Source organism: Monodelphis domestica, chromosome 1 (assembly GCF_027887165.1).
Source record: "Monodelphis domestica isolate mMonDom1 chromosome 1, mMonDom1.pri, whole genome shotgun sequence".
Classification (NCBI taxonomy): domain Eukaryota; kingdom Metazoa; phylum Chordata; class Mammalia; order Didelphimorphia; family Didelphidae; genus Monodelphis; species Monodelphis domestica.
The window spans coordinates 113,712,586-113,737,341 of record NC_077227.1 but is presented as its reverse complement, the minus strand read 5'-3'; the positions used below and the strand labels follow the sequence as shown (position 1 = coordinate 113,737,341).

The 24,756-nt window shown below is 41.8% G+C and overlaps 2 protein-coding genes across 6 annotated transcripts in view; one reads left to right on the top strand and one right to left on the bottom strand.

Annotated features, from left to right (window-relative positions):
• ARL3 (ADP ribosylation factor like GTPase 3) overlaps positions 1-2,202 on the bottom strand; it is a 30,644-nt gene extending 28,442 nt beyond the window's left edge. Inside the window, exon 1 of the mRNA XM_007479093.3 lies at positions 2,070-2,202. Coding sequence (XP_007479155.1) covers positions 2,070-2,072 — 3 coding nt within the window. The 5' untranslated portion in view covers positions 2,073-2,202. The remainder of the gene's footprint in view (positions 1-2,069) is intronic.
• Positions 2,203-2,385: 183 nt separating this feature from the next.
• Positions 2,386-22,046, top strand: SFXN2 (sideroflexin 2). 5 transcript variants are annotated; one of them, XM_056804660.1, is made up of 14 exons: positions 2,386-2,551; positions 10,640-10,803; positions 12,093-12,219; positions 14,419-14,598; positions 14,824-14,994; positions 15,174-15,272; positions 15,592-15,667; positions 15,957-16,042; positions 16,584-16,644; positions 17,041-17,107; positions 17,551-17,600; positions 18,150-18,199; positions 18,910-18,957; positions 19,635-22,046. In XM_056804660.1, exons 4-14 carry the CDS (start codon positions 14,438-14,440, stop codon positions 19,732-19,734), a joined length of 969 nt encoding a protein of 322 aa, XP_056660638.1. In that variant the 5' UTR covers positions 2,386-2,551; positions 10,640-10,803; positions 12,093-12,219; positions 14,419-14,437; the 3' UTR covers positions 19,735-22,046. The 5 variants fall into 5 exon arrangements, with proteins under 5 accessions (XP_056660638.1, XP_056660640.1, XP_056660646.1 ...); XM_056804662.1 differs by lacking the exon at positions 10,640-10,803; XM_056804668.1 differs by lacking the exon at positions 12,093-12,219.
• Positions 22,047-24,756: the final 2,710 nt, after the last annotated feature.

Sequence of the window (24,756 nt, the reverse complement as noted above, 5' to 3'; positions counted from 1 at the left end):
GAAAGATGGTACTTGTATTTATACTTGGTTTCAGTTTTATAGGACTTAAAGTGAAATTACATTTGCTTCTATAATAATAGCAGTGTGAATACTAGAGTCTATTATATTAGAAAATCATTTTAAATTAGTAAAATTATAGGAGCATATGGAAAAGACTAGATAATCGGTCGGTTACAAATAATTATTTCAGAAAATTAAGGGTGACTAAAAAGCCCAACCACAGAATTCTGAAAATTCACATGGAACATGCCACACTAAGTCACATTACAGAAGCTAAAAATTTGACATTTATTTTCTATTTGGCCCAATGAAGAAGCATTTACCAGACATCCAATACTGCAGGGAACTGAGATACAAGGATAAAAATAAAAATCAGGTCATCTTATGGAATTTACATTCAACTGTAATAATATTGGACCTTCTTATAGATAAGCAAAAATTTAAACCAAACATCATAAAGAATGCTTTGTGCTAATTCTTTGTCATATATTTAAGGAAAAAATCCAGAAAGACCTCTGAAAATCAATTCATATCTGAAAGTAGATATTATAATTATTATTTGTAATTTCAAATTAAATAAACAATTTATTCAGTCCATTTGATAGATACACTGGTAAAGTTAGCCAATGATGCATTTGTCATCTTTATCTTCTGTTGGTCTGATGTGCCTATTTAACTTCAGTTCTAGTTACTTTTGGTATAAATATTTGTGTTCTTTAATGAAAGCTTTCTAATGAATAGCTCATAAACAAATGATAAATAAAAAGATAACACCAAAAAATACTTACACAAATCTGTTTAGCCTGAGGTTAATAAAACTGTTACATAGAACGTGCAAAATCTGGTTGGCAGCATCAGCTCAAACAATTCTACTTATACTTAAAAATCTGATCTGTGCAATCAATTGCTTTTTCTATATTTACTCACTGATCTCTTATTAAATATTTTAAATGTTTTCTTACTTTGATTCAGCTTTTTCTAACCCCTTCAGCCACTAAAATTTTCCAGTATTTTTAAAGGTAAAAAAAAAATTAGGGAGTGGAGAGCAACTCAAACTACAGTTTCAAACATCACCATCACTCAGGCTACAAACTACTTTTCCTTTCAAATGAATAACGGACCAGCATCCTCTTGAAGCCTGAGAGTCCTTTTTTGATAGAAACAAACTTTAAAAGATATCTTCTCAACCACTACGAAATGAACCACTCAGAAATCAATAGGGTCCAATGTAGAAAAAGTCACACTATCAGAAGTCTAAAATCTGGGAAAGTTCCAGTTTGGGTTGAGAAGTGAGAATCCGTGCTCTAAGTTGATAACCTATCCCTTCTTTGCCTGAGGTGGCCCAGAGCATTCTCATAGCTAAGCTCTTCTCTCAGGTTTGATCAACTCTAAAAAGGGGGCAAACCCGAAGTAAAAGGATGGCGCAAGGATCAGTTGGTACACGGGATCACGATGACCCTGGGCAAAGCTGGGACTCTGGGCCAGCTCTCTGAGCACCCGGGATGGGCAGGTCCCCAAACCATAACGGAGGAGGCACCAGTTAGTGCAGGAGCCTCTCTCCAGGGAAAGCCTCTCAAGTGCATTAGGCTCCCCGCTCCCCAGGGCCTGTACCTGTGAAGGCGGAGGCCAGCGAAGCCAGGCCAGGAGAGCATGCCCCCCACCCGGCGCCAGGACCTTCCCGCCACTCCCGGATGGTTGCGTGCAGGACCCCCAGGGTCCTGGGGAGGGAAGAGGGGAGGAAGGCTGAAAGCCGCACTTTACCACCCTCACTCACCCCACCCGGGCTTGGATCCAGTTCCCTCCAGTACCCGGCCCCGCGCAGCTGGGGGAGATTCCCGGGAGCCCCTTCCCCAGTTCTCCATCCCCAAGCTTCCCCCCTCCCTCAGGCCCCAGGCCTCCCATCCGGTCCGCTTCAGGTTCTCCCTGCCGTCCCCTGGGATCCCCAGCACCACGGGAACTGTCTGAGGGCGTCTCGGTCCCTTTGCCTGGTCTTGCCCGAGCCCCAGGCTCCGAGAGTTGACCGGGGGGTGGGGGGGGGGCTCGAGAGCGGCCCAGACACACACACTCACCATCCTCCCGCCGACTCCCTCCACCTCCTCCTGCCTCCCCCCGTTACCAGGGGCAACTGCGGCGGCACCGCCCGTCCCCGGCGCGGGCACCGCCCCCGACGTCTCGCCGCCGCCACACGCACAGAGGAGGAGGCTGGGGCGGAGACACGGAGGAAAGGGAAGAGGAAAGGGGTCCCGCGGCTCCCTTCCCCAAAGAGCGCAAGCGCACAGAGACGCGGTCCAGCTCGACAACCCCCCCACCCCCCGGCCAACTCCTTTTCTGCGCAGGCGTACTCCTTTTTCTGATTTAAGCCAGCGAGGGCGGGGGGGAAGGGAAATTTGCCCACGTGGCCAACCAGGGACAACCCTTCCTTTGATTGGTCCGGAAGCAGAGGCGTGGGGGGCGGAGCCAAAGGGAGGCCGAACCCTCCTGGGAGGGATGGTTTTCTCGGCAGGCGGGCTTCCTTTTGCCGTAGCAGTGCAGACGTCTTCCCTGGCATCAGGTTTGTCTTTCGGGGAACTGTCTGGGGCTGGGGGCAGAGAGGCGGCATTGCCTGCCTCAACTCTTTCTGCAGACTTCGGGGCCTGGCCTTTAATAGGGAAGAAGGATTGCTTTCTAAACAGGTTCAGGGCACGCAGTCTTCAGGTGTGGTTGCCTACAGCAGGGTTCCCATGTGCTGCTGGCTCAACGTGGCAAAAAGCGGGAGGCCCAGGTTGGAAGAGTGGCATTGCCCTTCCAGGCACTCCTTAGAAAGAAAAGAGACAGGAACCAGTAAACCATTATGCACAGATGATGATCCCCAGTGGGAAAGAAGAGGACCCCTCCCATGCATTCAGCCCCCCATCCCTCAGAACCTTGTGCTAGATTGGGTGTCCCTGGAGGTCGAGGCGTCTCTGAGACCCCCAGTGGAGAAAGGAGGGTTCTCAGAGGTCAAGGATTGACACCTGGCAAAGTTCCCTGAACTTGGACCCTGAGAATCATGATATCCTGGAGTTCCTATAGGCCCCCAAGCACCCATCCTGGAATCCAGTAGATGTGGCCGCAGCTGTTTATACTAGTGGCTAGGACATCTCCTTAGAAAGCCCCAACCCGGCATTGAGGTAGGGTCTTACAACGCTGCTTCGAGGGGCAGAACATAGTGGTATTTCTTCTCGTTTGTTTGGAAAAGGGATCTTCAGTGAAGATATGACCATTCCAATATTTTCATTTTATCTGTGCCCAAGCTCAGAAATGCTTCTTCTAAAGCACTCTTACACTTTATCTTAATGTGACATTTACATAGCAACTTAACATTCCCAAAGTGCTTTGTTGTTGTTGTTCAGTAGAGTGTGCAACTCTTCCTGACCCCTGGACCTTAGTGTCCATGGAGTTTTCTTGGCAAAGATACTAGAGTAGTTTGCCATTTACTTCCCCAGCAGATGAAGGCAAATAAAGGTTAAGTGACTTACTTAGGGTCATGCAGCTTAAGTCTCTGAAGCCAGATTTGAATTTAGGTCTTCCTGGCTCAAGACTCCGTGTTTTAGATCCGTTGAGCCCCTAGTTACCTCCTGTCACAACGGGTTTACATTACCTAATTTATCTGAAGCTAAAGTAACCAGGCGATCTAGGTGGTACAAGCATCATTATCTTCAATTTTTCAGATTAGGAAACTGAACAACAGAGTGTTTAAATATTTCAATGATCAAGTAAGGCACAGACTGGATGTAGCAATACCAGTAAATGACAAAGCAAGGATTTGAACCTATGGCTTCTGACACTAAATACAATATCCTTTTTATAACAACACAGCTATTTCTTTAGAGGAGCAGGGATGGCTTAGATTTGGAAGATTGTAAGAAGTTTTGTTTCTTAAGAGTTTGTAGTTGTAGGATCTTACTCTGGGACATACTCTTTAAAAAATTAGTTGATATATTTTGTTTTTACATCATCTACATTTCCCAGTGTATTCTTTTCTCCCCTCCCCTCTTCAGAAGATCATCCCTTATAATAAAAAAGTTTAAAAAACAGTTCAGCCAAACTAACCAACATACTGTGAAAGTCTGATATGTGCACTGTTCTATATCTATAGCTCATTTCCATAAAGAATAAGGAAGGTGGTCATCCTCCTAGTCAGGAGTCAGGTTTGTGAATCTTAAAATTTCTCAGACTCTACCTTGGATCATTTGGTTAAGGCTATTCCCCATTTTAAACAATGGAGGTACTTAGTCAGGAATGTATGTGAGAACTTTACATTACTCCACCCATACTTAGGCATACTTTAGGGGAAGATAAAGTTGTAAACTCCTGATGGAACAATGAGAAAAAGTCCCCAACTCATACTTATAGTGGAGCAAAAACCCTAAGCTAGGTGGTCTATTTTTAGATCTAATACAAAAGGGTGCTAAATACCTATAAGGGTTAAATTAATCACTAAAAGGTCAAGCAACTTAAAAAAGGCAAGCTTAGCAAAGAGATGTGAAATACTCAGAAGATATAATCTAATCAGAGAAGGTGATAACAAAAGAAGATGTGAACTAAGAATAGTCAGTTCTGGGGAAAATGTCTACTGTGCTTGGTAGATGTGAAAATTTAGGGGAGGTGACATAAGAGAAAATTTTCTTAAAAAGGAAGGAGCTTGAGGCCTCTGAAAAGGAGTTCAGCTTTAGAAGCTGAATTGGAGGTCAGGAGTCAGAGCTGACTCTCTGAACTCAGTTCAGGAGTTGAGGATTTCAGTGAAGAATTGGAGTTTTGCTTAGGACAAAATCTTTTGGTGAGTGATTAAAGACTGACTTAGTTTCTCTCTTAAAGAGAAAGGCCTCGACCAATTGGCCTGGGCCCTAGCCTTTTCTTACTATTTCCTCTTACTCTGTCTCTTTCCCTTTCCTTAATTCCTTCATTTGAATTAATTAAAATCTCCATAAAACCCAGCTGACTTGGGTATTTCATATTTGAGAATTTTTCCCATGGCGACCACTTATTTTTGATTTAAAATCAAGACACTAAAAATTATCTTTACAGTTTTGGCATTTCAAAGTCTTGAAACCCACATTTTCGCGGTCACAGGTTGCAGTAGCAGTAGGCTTTTCTGTCTAGCTAGAGTCAGTGGACTTTGCTCACAGGATAATTTCTTAATTAATCATTTGTTTTGGATGCATTTTTAGAATTAGACTTCTGTGCTTTATATGGCGTATGATGATTTTTGTTGTTGCAAGAAAGTGTAATTGTTGGCACTTAATTTCAGAGTTTAGACCGGGCCCAAAGCATCAGAAGAAGCTCAGGTCAAATTAGGGGGAAAACCCAGTTTCTAGTCATGTTTCAGGCAATGCTTCTCCAACTGGTATACATCCAGCCCAGCCTGGGGACCCACTTTCAGTTTAGGGTAGTGAGATTCAGGGTGGTTTACATGGCATCCAGTCTGTAGCTGGCACTTATCTTGAGCAGGTTTCTGCAGAGGCTGAAGGAGAATGTGCCCTCTCTGTCCCCTTTTCTGTAATTGCAGAAAGCACTTAGCAGTGATTTATCTTTTATGAAATTATTGTTGGAAAAAGTTTGATGCCAAGGGGAGGGTGATATCTTCCTCAGTTAAAATAGAAATCAAGAGACAGGTGGAAATAGAAGGCTTATGGGTAGAGAGGTTGACCAGGTGGTTGACAGTAGCAGAGGTGATGATCATCTGTGCATAATGGTTTACTGGTTCTTGCCTTATGAGATCCTTCAACTGGAGGATGTTATAGTCTACTGTAATATATGTTGAAATGCTAAATGGGTAGTCAACCAGGGTTCCATACAGTCCCTAACTGCTGGTCTGGTGGTCTCCAGACTACTGACTCTTGTGCTAAAGAAATAATCTAAATTTCTGCTTCAAAATGACCTGAGATTATTAATATATTATATTAACACAATAGCTTCATTTCTCTCATTTCTGAGATTATTTGGGTAAACTCTGACATCTAGATATTTTTTGTTCAAAAAGAGGTCCAGATTAGTAGTTATTGAGTCCAGCAAAGGACTGATGGTGATTAGTCATCCCTTTGTTTCTCTTTCCCTAGTATAGGCATGCCAAGAATTTTATGTCTTCCTTTCTTGCTTGTGTAGAGCTTGAGGAGGCTGTGAGGGTAAAAGTTCTTAGGAGAGGAGAAAGTTATTTGATTTTTTTCTGTCCAATAAGAGAATCCCAAAACCTTGGGAGCAAAAAACCTCTCAGTACTTAGAAGTCCTTTCTTCTGAGGAGAAATGTTGCTTGAAAAAAGGTTGCAATGAGGTACAGTGGGAAAGAACACTTAGCTAAGGGTCTGTAGACCTGGGTTCTAGACCTAGCTATGCGACTTTAGGAAAATCAATTCCTTCAAATATCTCACTTTCTACCTCTATAAAATAAGGGGAATTGGGGGCTACTGGTGGCTCAGTGGATTGAGATCCAGACCCAGAGATCCTGGGTTCAAATTTGACCTCAGACACTCTAGCTTCGTGACCCTGGACAAGTCACTTAACCCCCATTGCCTAGCTCTTACCAGTCTTCTGTCTTGGAACCCATACCCAGTATTGATTCCAAGATGGAAGGTAAGGGTTAAAAAAAATTTTTTTTTAATGAGGGGAATTATACTAGATGAACTCCAAGTTCTTTTCAATTCTAACATTTTATATTTTTAAGAGTAAGAGTGATTTTGTTAGGTTTGTGCAGGAGGTGAGGTAGGAAGAGTTCATCATTAAGTCAGTTTGTTTTGGTGCACATAAGTATAGCACCTGACTTGGGTGAGTACCATTTGTATAAATATTGTTCATTTGGGTTGACAGCAAGGCTCAGACCATCTTTCCTGCCCACCACCCCAATTGAGGTCTTGCTTGGGACCAGAATTTCACCCTCAATTAATCAATCAAAAAACATTATTCAGTGACTGTTATGGGCCAGGGCATTTTGCTAGGTAACGAGGATACAATTACAAAGAATGAAACAATCCCTGCTTTCAAGGAGCTTACATTCTAGTGGGGTCTACAGCATGCACATACATGTAGCACTTGGCATTGGCAATGCCCCATTATCATTCCCTGGGCTGACTTGTTAACTTGTTCAGGCCAGCCTGTCCTCACCCAGGCAGATCTGAGATTCTCCAAGAGGGTGAGGTGCTGTAGCTATAAAAATTCTCTCAAGCTCCTAGGAATCACCCTTTTGTGGCCTTCTACTAACCATTGGCCCCTGAGGACTCATTGTTGTGCTTCCCATTTAGAGGGGATCAGTCTGTAAGACACAATTTATTCTTAAGCATAAAATGTTTTTTTAAGGACAAAGCAAAAGCAAGAATTATTAAAATATCCATATTACTTAGTATGAGAGAAATGCAAGAATAATCAAAACATTTCAGTCTACCCATAAACCTCAGTCACATTCTCCCATCATTTTACCTCCATGTTTGTGGTAAAGAGTGGATATACAGAACTCTCTCCCTCTCTCCCTCCCTCCCTTTAATAAAAAAAAGAGTTAAGTTATTTATAACAGCCTTCTTCCCTTCCAAATATAAAGCACAAAAGAAGAGAAGTCTCATTGTTAATATCATTTACCCTCCATCAGAACAGGCTGATAGACACAGACAATGTCTCCCCTCCTCTCTTTTCCTAGTCAAGAGTTATATGAGGAGAGCCATCTCTAGCAAGTCTTTCAAACCCAGCCCAAGTGATGTCAGAACTTCTCCAAAGAAGTGCAGAGCCCATAGCTATGCACCTTGTCCTTTGTAGAATTTAAAATGAACAGCAAACCTGTGAGTGACTGCTTTCTATCCCCAGCCTCAGCACACTAGGGCCTCCCACCCATACAGAACTCTCACCTCCCACCTGAAGCAGAGGACTTGAGCTGCCTGCCTGTAGGTACTCCAGCCCTACCTCCCCAACGCTAGTTCCCCAGTGACCAAGCCACAAATATCATACGTTCCATTTCGTGGGTTAATTTTTCTTGCATGAGAAAACATTTATTTGTAAATGAGAAAACATTCAGTAGAACTTTTTCAGTCATATAATCGGAGAGTCAATAGGAATGGGAAGGAGACACATAAGTGGGAAAACTCATGCTTGGGGGCAACTTATAATTTTTATATTCTCATACTTCAAATTGATACTGGAGTTGCTACTTTATCAGTTATAATCTATTGTACTTCAAAAACAATCATATAAATACATCAAAAGAACATAGTACTTACATTAGTATATAGAATTAATATATCATAACACAAATAAATACAAGGTTGTTTAGAAGAGAGGTAACTAGCTGTTGGGAGCATCCATACATTTCTCCTGGAAAAGGTAACATGGAATCTCCGTCTTTAAGGAAGAGAGGAATTGTGTGAGGTGGAGGTGAGGAGGGAGTGCATTCCATCTATGGGGATGGCTAGGATTAAGGGATGGAGTATCCTCTTTAAAGGACAGAGGGAAGACTGGTTTGGCTTGATCACAGGGTTTGGGATGGGGGGCAGGTAATAAACAGTGAGCTGGGAAAGATAGGTTGATTACAGATAGGCCTGATTACAAAATGCTTTAATTGACTAATGTAAAAGATTGAATTCAAGCTGACTATTGAAGACCAGACAGTGGGGAAGGACAATGAACAACTTTATATATGACTCTATTTAAGTAATATTACCATCTTTAAAGGCAGGAGTGCTTGTGGCTTAATGAGAGGGGTTTTGGAATTTCAAGGAGAGGTTTGGATTCCACTCCTTATTTTGAATTTCACAGCAAGAACATGGGCTATTACTGTTTTGACTGTAAGGAATGTAGAAGATATTATTAGGACATACTAGACCTTTAGTCATAAATAAATGAGATGATATCTTTGAAGGAATACAACTGGGAAGGGGGTGGAATCAGAGTACCCACTGGATTGCTTGCCTGGTAGGATGTTTCACTTTGTCAGCTACCCCTGTGATTGGTGGAATTTTGGGAGACCAATGTCCTGCTAATGATTCTCAGTGCCTAAAAGTTCGATAGAGTTTAGCCTCTGACAAAACCTAATGGGAGTATAAAGTGTTCTCCCATAACACTTTAGTGGTCTGGTCTGGATTGTGGCCCTGTACCCCTTGAATTGGTCCCATGACCAACCACATCTGTTTCCCTTAATTACTCCATATCTTAAGTAAGCAGAGGTAGACAGGAGCTGCAGGAGATTAAAGTGTTCTTGCTTCAAGGTTACAACTTCGTGGTAAGAGGGTATAAGAAAGGAACATAAAGTTCTGGTCATTCTCCTCACTGTTCAGTACCCAACTTATTCTTAGATGTGAAAGGTCAGAGTCAGGGAAAGTTACCTATCTGTCCCAGGGCAGATGTCTCAAATCCAATTCATTCCTGAAATGAAGACTGGGAAGATGCTATTATCATTGACAATGATGCTCCCTTTAGACCATAGTTTCTTTCTTTCTTTTTTAATTTTCTTTTCCCCCAATTACATGTAAATATAGTTTTTAATATTTATTTTTTTTCAAAATTTTGAGTCCTGAATTCTTTATCTTCTTTCCTCATCTCTTCCCTTGGTGAGGCACTAAGCAATCTGATACAGATTTTACATGTGCAATCATGTAAAATATTTTTCTTTATTAGTCCTTTTGTAGAAGAAAACTTGAACAAAAAAAATGAAGAAAGAAAGTGTAACATAGTATATATACTTTGGTTCAGAGTCAAACTCCATTAGTTCTTTCTCTGGAGGCAGATGGCACTTTTCATCATGAGTCCTTTGGGATTGTCTTGGATCATTATATTGCTGAGAATAGCGAAGTTATTCACAATCATTCATTATACAATATTGCTATTACTGTGTACAATATTTGCCTGATTTTGCTCACTTCATTCTATATCAGTTTATGTCAGTCTTTCTAGGTTTTTTTCTGAAGTTATCCTGCCTATCATTTCTTGTAGCACAGTAGTATTTTATTATAATAATATATTATAACTTACTCAGCCATTCTCAATTGATGGACATTCCTCACTTTCTATTCTTTGCTACCATGAAAAAAGCAATTTTTGTATGTATAGGTCCTCTTCTACAACAGTTTTTTTTTTAAGAAGTTGGAAAAGACTTTATTTTTTAAAAATTTTATTTAATTAGTCAATTTAGAACATTATTCCTTGGTTACAAGAATCATATTCTTTTCCTCCCCTCCTCCCACCCCTTTCCATAGCCGACATGCAATTTCACTGGGTTTTACATGTGTCCTTGATCAAAACCTATTTCCATGTTGTTGATATTTGCACTAGGGTGATCATTTAGAGTCTCCATCCCCAATCATATCCCCCTCGACCCATATAATCAAGCAGTTGTTTTTCTTCTGTTAGACCACAGTTTCTTAACTGGGGGTCTTTGAACATTTTAAAAGAAATATTTTGATAATAGTATTTCCACATAATTGGGTTTTGGGTAAACATATATTTTTTCTCATTCTCTTGAAAAACATTCAGAGAAATGACCCATAGATTTTATCAGACTGCCAAAGAGATCCATGACACAAATAAGGTTAAGAACTTCTGTTACAGACTTAGCTGGGAAGGTTGACCTACAGACCAAGAATTTGTTCTGAGTGCCTGAGCTGGTGTTTCTGTCCTGAGCTACAATCCCTTATCTGGTACTTTTCAGACAGTATTCTTCTTTCTTGGAGAACACATTGGATGAGAAGAGAGGCAAGATGAATAGACTTGGAATATCAGAGCTGGAAGAAATCTTAAGTATTATCTAGTCCAACCCTCCATTTTTACAAATGAAGAAACAGAAGCCCAGAGGGAAAAATACTTTGCATTTTGGTAAACACAATAAATATTTGTTGAATTGATTTGGCCCAAGCCTTCACACATAGTTACTCATTGACAGAACTAGATTAGACTAGACTAGAGCCCAGATTTACTGAGTTTTAGCCCTAGGATTCCTTTCACAAGCCTCTGGGAAACTAGGCCCAGGGAAATTGTTGAAAATTTATCAGTTTAGCCACCAGTTAAAATGTTGAGGGCTGTATCATAGAGAACCATAGGAAAATAGTGACAGCTTCTATTGGTATGACGAAGATCCCTTGATATGATTTAAATAATTGCTTTTCTACTTCCTAGCTCTATGACCTTGGATTAATAATCTAACCTCTCTAAACCTGTCTCCCCTTCTACAAAATGGGAATAAAAATAAGATGCAGAATGAGGTAGTAGAAAGAGTTCTGCACTTGGGGTTGTCGACTAGAAAAAACGCAGAACTATTAAATAGTCAAAATCACTCTTTAATCAAGGGAAAAGGGGTTAGCGCTACTAAGTACAGAGACAACAGAGCTGCTTCCCAAGACTGCACAGAGTCTGCACGCCCTGGTCATTAGCCCCTGGGAGTGCCACCAGGATGGACTTTTGTTCCAGGAGGAACAAAAGAATTTGGGGAGCCTATATAACACTCTAGATGACCTTGGGGCTTGGAGAGGGATAGTTGAGTGACTCTACAATGGTAAGAAAGGAAAAAGAGGAGTTCTAGACAGGAATAACAGTGAGGGGCTGATGCCCTACAATGGACATAAAAGGGAAAGACTCAGCCCAGGGTTTACCAAGGGTCACCCTTGGTAAAGGACCTTAGCCTAGGGGGAGAAACCATTGGGACAAAAGGGATGCTTAATATTGGGTGGGATTAGCTGTTCCTACCCAAACTATCAGGAAGTCCATGGTCTGGTGAAGAGGGACCTTCCCTCAGGGGGAAACCTCTCCTGTGACAAGGTCAAAACCTGGGGTTTCTACACTCAAACTAAATAAACTGGGGATCTCTATATTTCCATGTTGACAGAGTCGAGAAATGAATTTGCATACTAGTTTAAGTGTTTGATGATTTTATAATCCCAATCCAGACAGTTTAATTTTCTGAATCTCAATTCCCTCCTCTATAAAATGCATAAATACTTATAATGCTTGCCTCCCAGGATCATTATGAAGAAAGTACTTTGTAAATTTTGAAGCATTATATAAATATCAGTTAGTATAATATCTCTGTCTATAATGTGAAGAGTGATATGCTTACTTCTTGGATGGGTGAACCAGGAAGAGGAGAGATCTAAGGTCTCTGTCCTCAGGGTGCTGACTCTCTGGTTAAAGAGACAAGACAAACCCACCTACAAAAAGTTTATTTTTCACCTACGAAAAAGATATTCTCTCAAGATTTGGATTATGACATAAGAAACGTCTCTGGCAGTTGGAACAGTAAGTTATCAATGATGACCAGCATGGTGCTAGTCTGAGTCTGTTTTATTCCTTCCTGATTATTCCTACCTTTATGTAAACAATTCAATTCAACAAGTATTTATTAAGCCCCCTATGCTTTTGAGACTTGTGCTAGGCATTGAGTCTATAAACATACACACATACAATGTTTATATTCTAGTATGGAGAAATAGTATATGCATAGAAAATAAAGTATAAAACACATACAAAGCAATTTCTGGGAGAACAGAGGGATAGAACATTAGATTTAACACTTACCAGAAGCACTGGTAATGTTGATTTGATTACTGGTCCCTAAGCTAGAGATGGGAATGAGGCCAGTGGGGCAGATGACCAGTCACTTTTCCTATGGAGAAGTGAGAGCAGCTTGGAGACCTGAGGCCTGGCTGATTATTGAAAGTGGGAAGGCATGTTTGAGGTACTCAGAAAGTAACCTCTTTGAGGGTAAGGAACATTTTTCATTTTGTCTTTGTCTTCTCAGTGCCTAGCCCAGTGCTTTGCCTGCTTTTTGGCTTGGACCAAATGGCATTCTTAGGTCACTTTTTCATATGTCTTGCATTCTCCAAATCCTCCTGATTCTTCCAAGTCAAGCTTAAGGCCCACTTGCTTTGTGGAGCCTTTCCTGACTGATGAAGCTCATACTGATGGCTGCCTTTTCTGAACCTAATCTATGATGCATATACTTTAGACCTCCAAAGCCTTCTAGACCATTCAGAATACATTAAATCAATCAAGAAACATTTATCATATATCTGTTGTGTAACTGACATGATACTTTGGGGGAGCAGACAAAATGAAGCAGTTTCTGCCTTCAAGGAGCTTGTATTCTTTCAGAGGAAATATACATATAATTTGAGTGATTTTTTTGGTGGGGAGACTAACATCTGGAAGAAATCATTTGAGCTAATCAAATAGGTCATTTTGACTGGATTGTAGAAAAAATGACAGAGTATTGTCATAAGCCTGGAAGAGATAGATTGGAACCAGGTGTTAAAACCCTTTGGATATCCAAACATTTTTACTTAATCCTAGAAGTAATAAGAAGCCACAGGAGTTTATTGAGCAGGAGTATGACATAGTTTGAGCTATCTTTTTAAGACTCTCATTTTGGCACCTATGTGAAGAATGCATAGGAAGGAGAGATTTGAGACTAATAAAGAAGCTACAAGTCTAAAATGGTGATAGATAGAAAGAATTATAGAGGTGGCTATGTAAGTAAAAAGTCAGTTGTAAGATGTTAAAGAAGTAGAATCAACAAGATGAGTGAGGGATAAGAGTGAGCTCTCTCCCTAGGAATAGAAGATTCCTAGAGTCTTTCCCTGCTGCCCTGGGGCAGGGGTAATACCTGAGCTAGTGAGAGGAGTGTCATGGGCTGGTATCTCATAGCTCTCTCCCTAGGAATAGAAGATTCCTAGAGTCTTTCCCTGCTGCCCTGGGGCAGGGGTAATACCTGAGCTAGTGAGAGGAGTGTCATGGGCTGGTATCTCATAGCCATCTTCAAACTATCTTTTTTCCTTACAGACCTGTCAAAATGTTTTTGGGAACCATATCATCCTGAGGTTGGGAACCTGAGTGACTGGAAAGATGATGGCACCCTTGACAGAAATTTAAGAAAAGGAATAGACTTAGTAGGAAAGATACTGAATTCTGTTTCAGAAAGGCTGAGTTTGAGATGTCACTATAATATGCAGTTTAAAATGCCCAGTAGTGAATTGGTGATGTAGAATTGGATACTAAGGGCTAATCCTATAGATCTGGGAGTCATCTGAACAGAGGTGATCATTAAATCATTGGGAGCTGTTGAGGTCACAGAGAGAGAATATAGAGAGGCAGAACCTTGAGGAACATGCAGCAATTAAGGGTGTTCAAAAGAAAAATGATCTGGTATAGGAAACCAAGAGAATAACAAAGAGAGGGCAGTACATTGCTGTCTAGTTGTTCACTGACTGTGAGTGAGGCAGAATTCCTTTAGGGTCAAGATTGAGTCTTTTATTTCCTCTTTAGCATAGTCAGGAAAAGGGCTGAGAGTGGTAGTCTGGGACCAGGAAGGACTTTATGGATTGCCAGCATACTAGAGTGCTAGTGCAGATGGCAGATTATATGAGTTCAAAGTGATTGATATTTGGGTCATCTTCTGAGAAAGGTACTCACTCCTATCTTCATTCTCCAACTTCCCAGTACTCTGTGAGAAAAGAAGATGGAAGTAGATTTGTCCAGCTTCAACATTGATACTCCTCGATGGGACCAGAGTACCTTCTTGGGTCGATTGAAGCATTTCTTCAACATCACAGACCCTCGGACAGCTCTTGTTTCAGAGCAGACACTGGACTGGGCCAAGATGATGGTTGAAAGTAGCCGGTGAGTGTCTAGCAGCATTGGGGTTGGACTCAGTTGGCATCCTAGGCATTAGCAATGCCTAGGTGTGTGTGTGTGTGTGTGTGTGTGTGTGTGTGTGTGTGTGTGTGTGTGTGTGTGTGTGTGTGTGTGTGAGGGGGGGGGTGGGGAACCAGTTGGGGACTTTTTTGGGGGAGGGGGGGGAGACTGACTTTTATCTTCACTCTGCTTGGGGACTGAGGGCTGCAGGCACGGTACAGTACCCCCAGGTACCAACCAAGAGCAACTGCTATATGCCAAGAAGCTCTACGACTCAGCCTTCCACCCAGACACTGGGGAAAAGATGAACGTGATTGGACGAATGTCATTTCAGGTGCCAGGAGGCATGGCTATCACAGGCTTTATGCTCCAATTCTACAGGTAGGACTGGCTGGGGCCGAGTAGGAGGACCTGATGGGATGCCAGGCCATTTGTATCTAGAGTATCCATTTTGATCTCTAGCATCCTTAAAGCTGTTGGCCATCCCCGGGACGGGGGTACTATGTTCTTATCATCGGATGCTTGACTGCTCATTTCCCACCTTTCCTTTCCCTTGACAGGACAGTGCCGGCGGTGGTTTTCTGGCAGTGGGTCAACCAGTCCTTCAATGCCTTGGTCAACTACACCAACCGGAATGCAGCATCCCCCATATCCGTCAGGTAGTGACTGATTCCCTCCTGGCCCAGGAGGCTCAGGGCTGCTGCTGCAGTTTCTTTGCAGCTCCCCTCCTTGATTCCGGGGCTAGAGGATCCCCAGAGTCTGCCTCAGCAGGGACCCAGCCTAATCCTTTCCACTCTTCCTCCAGCCCTGTTGAGAGGAGTGTTGAAGGCTGGCACCTTACTCCCACCTCAAGGCTGACTTTCTCCCACAGCCTGGTTTCTGTGTCTTTGGAGACTCAAGGCTCAGGAGCCAGCTGCACATTCCTTTCCATCAAGTCTTGCTCCTAGTGCTGCCCACAGCATCTCTTTCCTCCTCTAGGCAGATGGTTGTGTCCTATTTCACAGCGACATCCACAGCCCTGGCCACTGCCCTGGGGCTTAACATGTATGCCAAGGTACCGCTGGGCCCGTGGGCTGCCACGAGGGGGCAGCAAAGTCCTGGGGAAGTGTCTTGGGTGGGGATACCAGTGGGCTTCCTACAAATGAGAGCCGTCTGGGGCTTAGCTCCTGTTCTGAAAGCCCAGCAGATTAGGCATTGGGGTACAGGGCTGAGGGTCCCCTCAGGCTAGCTCCATGGGGGAGAAGAGGAAGGTCTGGAGCCTTGTTTTTTCCCCTTGTTTTTATATAGATTCTCAAACCTTCTCCCTTTCTTACATAGCCTGACATCTTCCACTGTCCCCACAGAAAGCCCCACCTTTGGTGGCCCGATGGGTACCCTTTGCTGCTGTTGCTGCTGCTAACTGTGTCAACATCCCTATGATGAGGCAACAGTGAGTAGGAGTATTCCCCTTCAACTTTGCTTTCTTGCTCTTGCCAAGTCCCTGCTCAAACGATCATGCATAGAGTTTTCTGTTGTATTTTCCCCCCAGTAGTAAGCAAGTTCTCTGAGGGGAGGCACTGGTTTTTGTTTATCTTAGTATCTCCACTGCCAATATTTATTGGATTGGATTTTTGGACAAAGGGGAGAGTGTGTGTGTGTGTGTGTGTGTGTGTGTGTGTGTGTGTGTGTGTGTGTTGAAATAGTTTCCCCTATTTTGTGTGCTTGTTTAAGGTGTGACCTTGCTTTCCAGACCATCTAAGGCAGTGTACAGACCAAAACAAAACTTAATTAAGAGAGGACAATAATAGATAAAATAGAACAGACACCCTCTGAAGAGATACTATTTTCCTGAATTGGGCAGTCAGTGTCATTAGGGTTGTAGTTTGCTTCTAAATATTCTGGCAGCTAAGTTAAATAGAGACAGGCAGTGAGCTATGCAGGTTTTGTTTCTGATGACTGAAAGCAGCCGGTGACCATCCATCTATGTCTAGGGAGCTCATCCACGGCATCAGTGTGACTGACAGGAACTCCCGGGAGTTGGGTCACTCACGGGTGAGCTGGAGGCATCTGTGTGTTTGGGAATGAAGGTCGGGGAGGGAAGGGAGGAAGCCAGAAGTCCTTCCAAATACTAGGCATACTCTGAGCTCTGAATTTAGGTAATAATTTACACTCATTTTCTTATGTTTTTTCTTTACTTCTTACTTCTCCTCTTTAATTCTCACTGTTGTCATGCTTGGCCATGCTGTAGGGCCTTATGGAAGGTATAGCTGGCCTTTGGGTATTGTTAGAATGGGCTGTGATCTTCTTTGCAGAGCTATTCCCTGTGCCTTTTGAATGGGCTCTGTTAGAGCTATAATGCTGTTTCTTGATTCTTGCGTGGGTGTGGGATGGTCTGGTATCTGGGGTCTCTGATGGCTTCTTCCTTTCCTCTATTCTCCCTACTCTTAGAAAGCTGCAGTCATTGGCATCTCCCAGGTGGTCATTTCCCGAATTACCATGGCAGCTCCTGGGATGAGTAAGAACTCAAGAACTCAACCTACCCTGGGACAAACCCCCCTGGAGGGAGGGAGGATGGAGATGGGGGTGGGGTCTGAGTTTTCATTATTGTATTGGTTTGACTGGATCCAGGGAAAATAGGCAGCTCTTTGCAGTGTAAACTGAGGCTGGTTAGGTTGTTGGAGGTTCTTAGGAACTTCTTCCAACCCTTCTAATATATGATTGTCACTTTTTTCTTCCCCCATGTGGCCTGGGGTTGGGGGTTGAGGTGGGATGAGGAATGTGATAGGGTCAAATTTGTTTCTAGCTTTTCCCATATAAGACTTTGTCTCTGAGATGTCCAGAGAAGAGGCAAAGGAATAGTTAGTTCACTGGTTTGATTTCAGAAGGGTATTTGGGGAAGGTTTAGGTATCACTCTTGATTTTCATTCTCTCTACTCCCTAATTCTAATCCCTTTCTAGTATTACTTCCCATCCTCATGGAAAGGCTGGAAAAGTTGGCCTTCATGAAGGTGAGTAATTCATTGGACCATGGATTTAAAGCTAGAAGGAATCAGGGGCCATCGGGTCCAATTCTCTTATTTTACAGATGAGGAAACTGAGGCTGAGTGAGGTTAAGGTCACATAGCTAGTAAGCATAGGAGGGAAAATTTGAATGCAGTTCTTCCTAAATCCAAGTTCAATACATTCTTCACGCTGCCACCTCACTTTTGTTTCTCTCTCCTCCCCCACCTGTTAGACCAAATAAACATGTACCTAGGGTTTCTTGCCTGTCCCAACTCTTCACTACTTCTACTTAATCCCCCTCTTCTCCTCAGCCTCATTTCCTAGGACTGGATTTATGATAGCCAGATCTTCTGCATAATTATTCCCCTTTTATTGTTTCCAGCCTTCCCCTAAAGAACAAGGAAGCCAAAGGGTCTCCCTTTCCCTCACCTCATTCACTATAGGTTTTCTGCTCCTCCATTTCTAGAAGGAAAATGGTGCCTAGGTCTCCTTGCTGATAGTTAGCCAGGCAGTCGTGGAAGCTCCATTGATCTGTATGTCTGCTTTTCTTTCAGAAAATTCAGTTCCTACATGCCCCTCTGCAGGTGATGCTGGCTGGGGGCTTGTGAGTATTGCTTTCTCTGGTTTGTGTTTTCAGGCATCCTGGGAGGGATACTTCATCCATATTACAGACAAATATATAAGTTGCTGGGTTATGTGACATGCCCTTGTTTAATCTTTTTGGAAAGCAAAGAGAACTGAAGGGTCAAAGGAGTCACAATTTACCACCTGGAGGGGTCTCTCTGGACCATCTCTAGAAAATACAGAGCAACTACTAACTCTTCAAGTGCCTTTTATTTCCATGAGCTTCCACAAAACTTTGCTTTGAGCAGAGATGAGTAGAGGGGACTGGCAATGACCTGGCATTGGTTTAGCTAAATCTCATAGAGTAAATTAAATCCACGGGCTCTTTATTTCCTTCTCCCCTCTCCACCCCACCGCTAGGGGCCCAAGGAGTGTAAGGAAACTCAAATCCCCAAAATCAAAGAAGCATTGTAGGTACCTATTTATTCACCATCACATCTAGACAACAGAGACATATTCCCTAGCATCCTTAATAAGCAGGGGCCTAATGCTTGACCTGTCTTTTTTCACCATGTAGTCATGCTTGTTAGGAACTTGAAAGTGACAGATTTCACTTGGGTATCAGGGAGGCTACCTGGGCACTTGAGTGGAAGAGAAGGAAGGAAAGAGACTTGGTATTGATTTGAAGGGTCCCTGGACTCTTGTGAGGCTGGAGTTGGGAATGACTTTGTATATTCTTTCCTCTTACAGTCTGGTCTTCATGGTACCTGTGGCTTGTGCCATCTTTCCACAGAGATGGTAACTCTTCATTTTTCTCTTTATTTTAGTGACTAGACCCCCTTCCCCATTCTTACTTGATGTCTTGGAGGAGGGAAGAAGGAATCATAGGAACCTAGATTTAGTGTTGTAAAGGGCCCTGGAGGGAGACCTGCCTCATCAATAAGAAGAATGAAGCTTAGAAAAGAAAAGTGACTTGCCTAGGGTCATGCAGATAATAAAAACAGAGCTGAGATTTGAATCTAGATTCTCTGACTCCAAATCTCATAATCTTTCCACCATATCTCAATGCTTCTTTTAGGACCAGAGGTCACTTCAGACAGGGCCATCATTTTAAACTCTTATCTCATTTAGCTTGGATGTCTGATAAACAAGACAGATCTTGGCATTGAGAAGAGAAAGGGAATAATTATCTTTATGGAACAGGGGCTGCTTAGATAGTGTTCATACCCATGAAACTAGGTAATAAGAGGGAACTCCTTATTAATACAAGCATCAGTCACTTTGGTTTAAATTGGCTTTTGGAACTAAATAAAGTAGATGATATATCTGTAACTAAAGCAATTATGAGCCAGGATGATTTTTCAAAAGTTGTTCTTTGTCCACAGTTAGGACAGTACCCCCCAATCCTCCCCTATCTCCAACAATGCTTGGTTTGCTTCCTGAATTATTAAAGGCATCACCATTTTTTTTCTCAGTGAGTTGGCGATCTCATGTCTGGAACCTGAGCTCCAAGACTCCATCAAAGCTAAGCATGGAGACCTCTTATCTTACGTCTACTTCAACAAAGGACTGTGAAGTACCCTTCCTTCTCTGACTATTCCAGGCTCTCAGAATTTACTTTTTCTCCTCCCCGTTCTCATATAAAAAAGCCAAGCCTAGGAGACATAGGAGGTCTTGTGTTCAAATCTGGCCTCAGACACTTCCAAATGTGTGATCTTGGACAAGACACTTAACCCCAAATACCCAACCTTTACTGTTCTTCTGCCTTGGAATCAATACTTGATTAAGGATTAAAAAAATAATAGTGAGAGAACAGAAGCCAAAATCTGAGGGACCATTTGTGAGGGTTCTGCTCTCCCAGGCCCTATCCCTAATCTTCATGCCAAGTTACTTCCTCCTCACCAAAGCGTATCATCAGCCTTGACCTAGGGCCTCTGGTCCCCAGTAGAGAAAGAATCTTCTGAGGTATGGGCAGAGTGGATTAAGAGAGTTCCCTGAGGTTGTTTTCAAGAATATGAAGGTTGGTACTTTGGAATTCTGGGTCCTAGACAGAATCATAGCCCAAGGTCTTGAGTAAACATTTACTTGACTAAGAGGGAGTAGTGGAGAAATCTCCCAATTAAGCCTTCTTAGTTATAACTACAGATATCCTGAGAAATTTTGGGGTGTCTTTTCCTCACCTCTGACACTGAATGTGACCCTAGGAGAGTCATTTAACTTCTCCCCTGGCTTCCATTTCCTTTTTTGTAAAATGAGGATAATTATACTCAAGGTATCTACCTCACAGGGTTGTGAGGATCAAATGAGATAAGGTTTACAAAGTGCTTTGAAAGCCTTAAAGCGTACCATAAATGTTAGATTACTGTTACTGTTTCCATTTCTATCACCACGATCACTTTGTCTTAAATCTTCGAGGAATCATCTGGCCAAATCCTGTGCCAATGTCTGGCTGCCAAATTTTTGCCTGCTGAGATCTCCAAAAAATTCAGGTGCTGAGGCTGGACTTCCATGGCTGGGGATTAGTGACTGAGGCCACTGACTTGGACCTATAGGCAGACTGATTGTTTACAATAGACTGTAGCTGTGAGCCATCTCTTGGGCATTTTATTGCTGTTTGAGGAGGAAACTTACCTGATTATTCTTTTTAAAAATCCAATTCATCAAGAGAGTGTATTTGGGTAGCTTTCAACTGAAACTTTCTGACAAGAGTATGCTGATGTCATTTATTTGTCCTATGCCTCCCTGGCCCCTGCCAGAAAAAATGGTTCTGAGTAGGAAATGGAAGAATGATTTTGATACAAAAAAAAAGACCCATCACCAAAGGGCTGATCTTCTTCCCTGCCCCAATGTTCCCACAAATGCTGAACTGCCCTTTGTAGTTTTGGGGTCATCTTAGTCCTCTGGAGTTCAAGCAAGCAAGAGTTTTTGTCTCTTTTCCTGACTCGAGAGGATCTCACTGTGAATTGAATAAATCTTTTAAAAGACTTTTAAGTCTTATCAATAAAAGACTGAAATATATCTTTTTTAATTTAAATTTTATTTTTGTGTTCAGTTCCACATTCTCTTCTTCCAACTCCCATTAATAAAGTAAGAAATACAATACCCATTATACATATATATATATATTTTTTTTTTCCCACATAAGCCATGTTATGAAAGGGAAAAAAAGAAGAAAGAAAAATAAAGAGAACTGCATATCAGTTCTCTGTCTGAAAGTGGACAACAGCTTTGGAGTTGTGGTGGATCATTGAATTGATCGTTATTAAGTCTTTCAGAGTCAATCTTTATTACAATATTGCTGATACTATGTAGATTGTTCTGGTTTTGCTCACTTACCTTTGCATCACTTTCTAGGTTTTTCTGAAAACATTCCTTTCATCAGTTCTCATAGCACAATTGTATTCCATCACATTCATATGCCATTATTTGTTTAACCATCTTCCAATTGATGGGCATTTCTTCAGTTTCCAATTCTTTGTTACCACAAAAAGAGCTGCTAGAAATATTTTTGTATATGGAGTGCTTTCCCTTTTTAAAAAAATCTCTTTGGGGTATAGTCCTAGTAGAGGTATTGCTGAGTTTAAAGGGAATGCATAGTTTTATAGCGCTTTGAGCATAAATCCAGATTGTTCTCCAGAATATTTACAGTTCACAGTCCACCAATAATGTACTAGTATCCATATTTTCCCACATCCCCATCCATTTGTCATTTTCCTTTTCTGTAATCTTCTGTAAACTAATATGCTAGGTGTGAGGTGATACTTCAGAACTGTTTTACTTTGCATTTCTTTCATTATTAGTATTTTCAAACACTTTTGCAATATTTTTTTCTTATTGCTCAAGCTAGCATTTCTAGTACAATATTAAATAATAGTTGTGATAATGGATATCCTTGCTTCACTCTGATCTTATTGCAAAAGCTTCTAACTTGTACCCATTGCAGGTCATACTCACTGATGATTTTAAGTAGATATTACTAATAATTTTAAGGAATGGCCCATTTATCTCTGTGCTTTCTAGTGTTTTTTTTTTAAAAACCCTTACCTTCTAGGCAGAAGAGTGGTAGGCAATGGGGGTCAAGTGACTTGCCCAGGGTCACACAGCTGGGAAGTGGCTGAGGCCATCTAGTGTTTTTAATAGGAATGGGTGTTGTACTTTGTCTGAGGCTTTTTTCTACATCTATTAAGATAATAATGTGATTTCTGATAGTTTGGCTATTAATATGGTCAGTAATGCTGATAGTGAAATATCTCATTTTAAAAGTGAGCTAGTCATTTCTTCTTAGCATGCTTTATAAGTCTCTATAGGCTTATGATGCTTGAAGTTCACAGCCTTTGCATGTATCATCTTGAGAAAAAATAAAGGGAAGAACCTTGTTTGGGTTCTTGGAACTCCCCTCCCCCATTGCCTTCCTACCCATTTCCCTCACTCTGATCCCAGAGAGAGGAACATTTACCAAGCTGGGTTTTTGTTTTTTTTCAAGTGAGGGAACAGAAATGTAGGCCTAGTTTCAGGCCACTGAAGCAGACTCTGGCTGGCACCTCAATTTATATTAATTCTGACCCTGGGAAGCAATGCTTGGTTTCTAGAAATCTTTCCTAAACCAAAGCTCCCTCCTGTCTCCCACTTTCCTAGTCTCTAGGGCAGGTATTTCTGTTCTGACCCCTATTCATTACTCCAAGATTACTCTTGTGCCCAAACCCTGAGCTTTGCAGAAAAATGTCCTGGGTCCCATGAACCATGAACAATTTTTTTCATTCATGTTCTCAAAAATCCAACCTCTCAGATCAGGAGAGAATTAGCATGACCTAGAATGTGTGAGCTCTGCCTATGCTTCCCTTTCATTTGTCATAGAATTGCTCATGAGCTAGTAGAGGGCACACTGCATCTGGAGTTAAGAGACCTGGATTCTAGGCCCAATTTTGCCACTTATTTTCTGTATGAACTCGGACAAATCACAGTCTCTCTCTATGTCTGAAATATAATCTATAAAGCAAAGGGGTTAGATTTGTAATGTAAAAATCACTGGATTTAGAGTCAACCAGGATCGACTTGAATTCCAGCTTTGCTGCTTACTGTGTGACCTTGGGTAGGTCACAATGGCTCTGGGCTTTATTTGTAAAGTAAGTTGGACTGGATGATCTCTAATATCCCTTCCACTCTAATTCTTAGGATCTATGTTATGAAAAGGAAGGAGGTGATATAACAACAATAGTACGCTACACGTTTGTGATTTTATGGCTACAAAGTCTTTTGTATAGATTAACTTTTATCCTGTAAGAACTCTGTGACAGTGAGTGGAAAGCATTATTTTTCCTGTTTTGCAGATGAAACTATAAAAGAAACCTGGAGAGATAATGTGATTTACCTCAAAGAATTCGGGTAATGGTAATCTTTGCCAGAAAAGCATTAGGTGAACTGTCCACAGTCTATAGAGACAAGAAGACTGATGGGGGTAGTTCTATTACAAAGACATCACTTGTGGGTCACTTTCCTTCTCCCAGACCAAGTCCATGAATTTGTCCCCCTAGTTCTAGCAGATTAATGTGAAAGCCAAGATGATTTGATAATCTCTTACCTAAGAATGTTGATTTTAATTTTTCATAGCCCTTTTTACTGTTATGTTCTCTTATTTCTTATGTCAGCCTTCTTAGATAACCAAAGCAGGTGTCATTATCCCCTTTTTACAAAGGAACGGAGCAAAGGAACGGAGATTCAGAAAGGTGATTTATTTAAGCTTATCCAGTAGTTAGAAGTCACTAATAAAATTCATATAGCTTCTGATAGGCATAATTTTTGTTTGATCCTTAACATTGTAGGTAGTGGTTACCATGACTTTACAGGTAAGGAAACTTGTGTAAAACAGTAAAGTGACCTACTTTTAAAAAACCCAACAAATCAAGAAAAACACCAACTGGCAGAACTAGAGTTTGAACCTAGGTTTTCTAAATATGGTATTATGTAGTACCCCAGGAAGTTTCCCCCAGAAGAATTCTGGCTGAAGCCATGGGTATTAAACTTTTTATGCTTGTCCTGTCTTGCCCTATCCCAGATCATCTGGATAAGACTTCCTTCCAAGAGATGTGTGTGGGAGAAGGTGGGGGGGGGGGGGTTGAGAAGGTGGGATTTCTGCCAAACCCAAATAATGCAAAAGGTTTGGCAAACCAAACTGCCTGGCTAAATTGGCTATTTATTTGCTGACTTCTTAATGATGTTTACAACTAGTCCTTTGTGCAGAGGACTAATTAACTCCACCAGGACAGAATAGAATCTTCCTGCTGTTGAAAGGAGCTAGGCTCCAGCTTGCTGAGCCTTACTCCCAGAGAGCATGATTTGTGGGGTTGGTGAACATATTTCTAAGAAACTGTAAGTTGGGGAAGCAGCCCTAGTTCTTTCCGCATGGGACAGCAGGATATTTGAGAGCCAAATTCCACCAGATTCCTGAGCCTATGACAACTTGATTCCTGCCGAGGAGAAGGCTAATCTTTTCTGTTTTGGCATAACTGAAGACCTCTTGGAAAAGATGGGACTAGATTGGTTGTATGTGGCCCTAGAAGGCAGAATTAGGACTAAAGCAGAGGTTAAAATGGAAGTGGA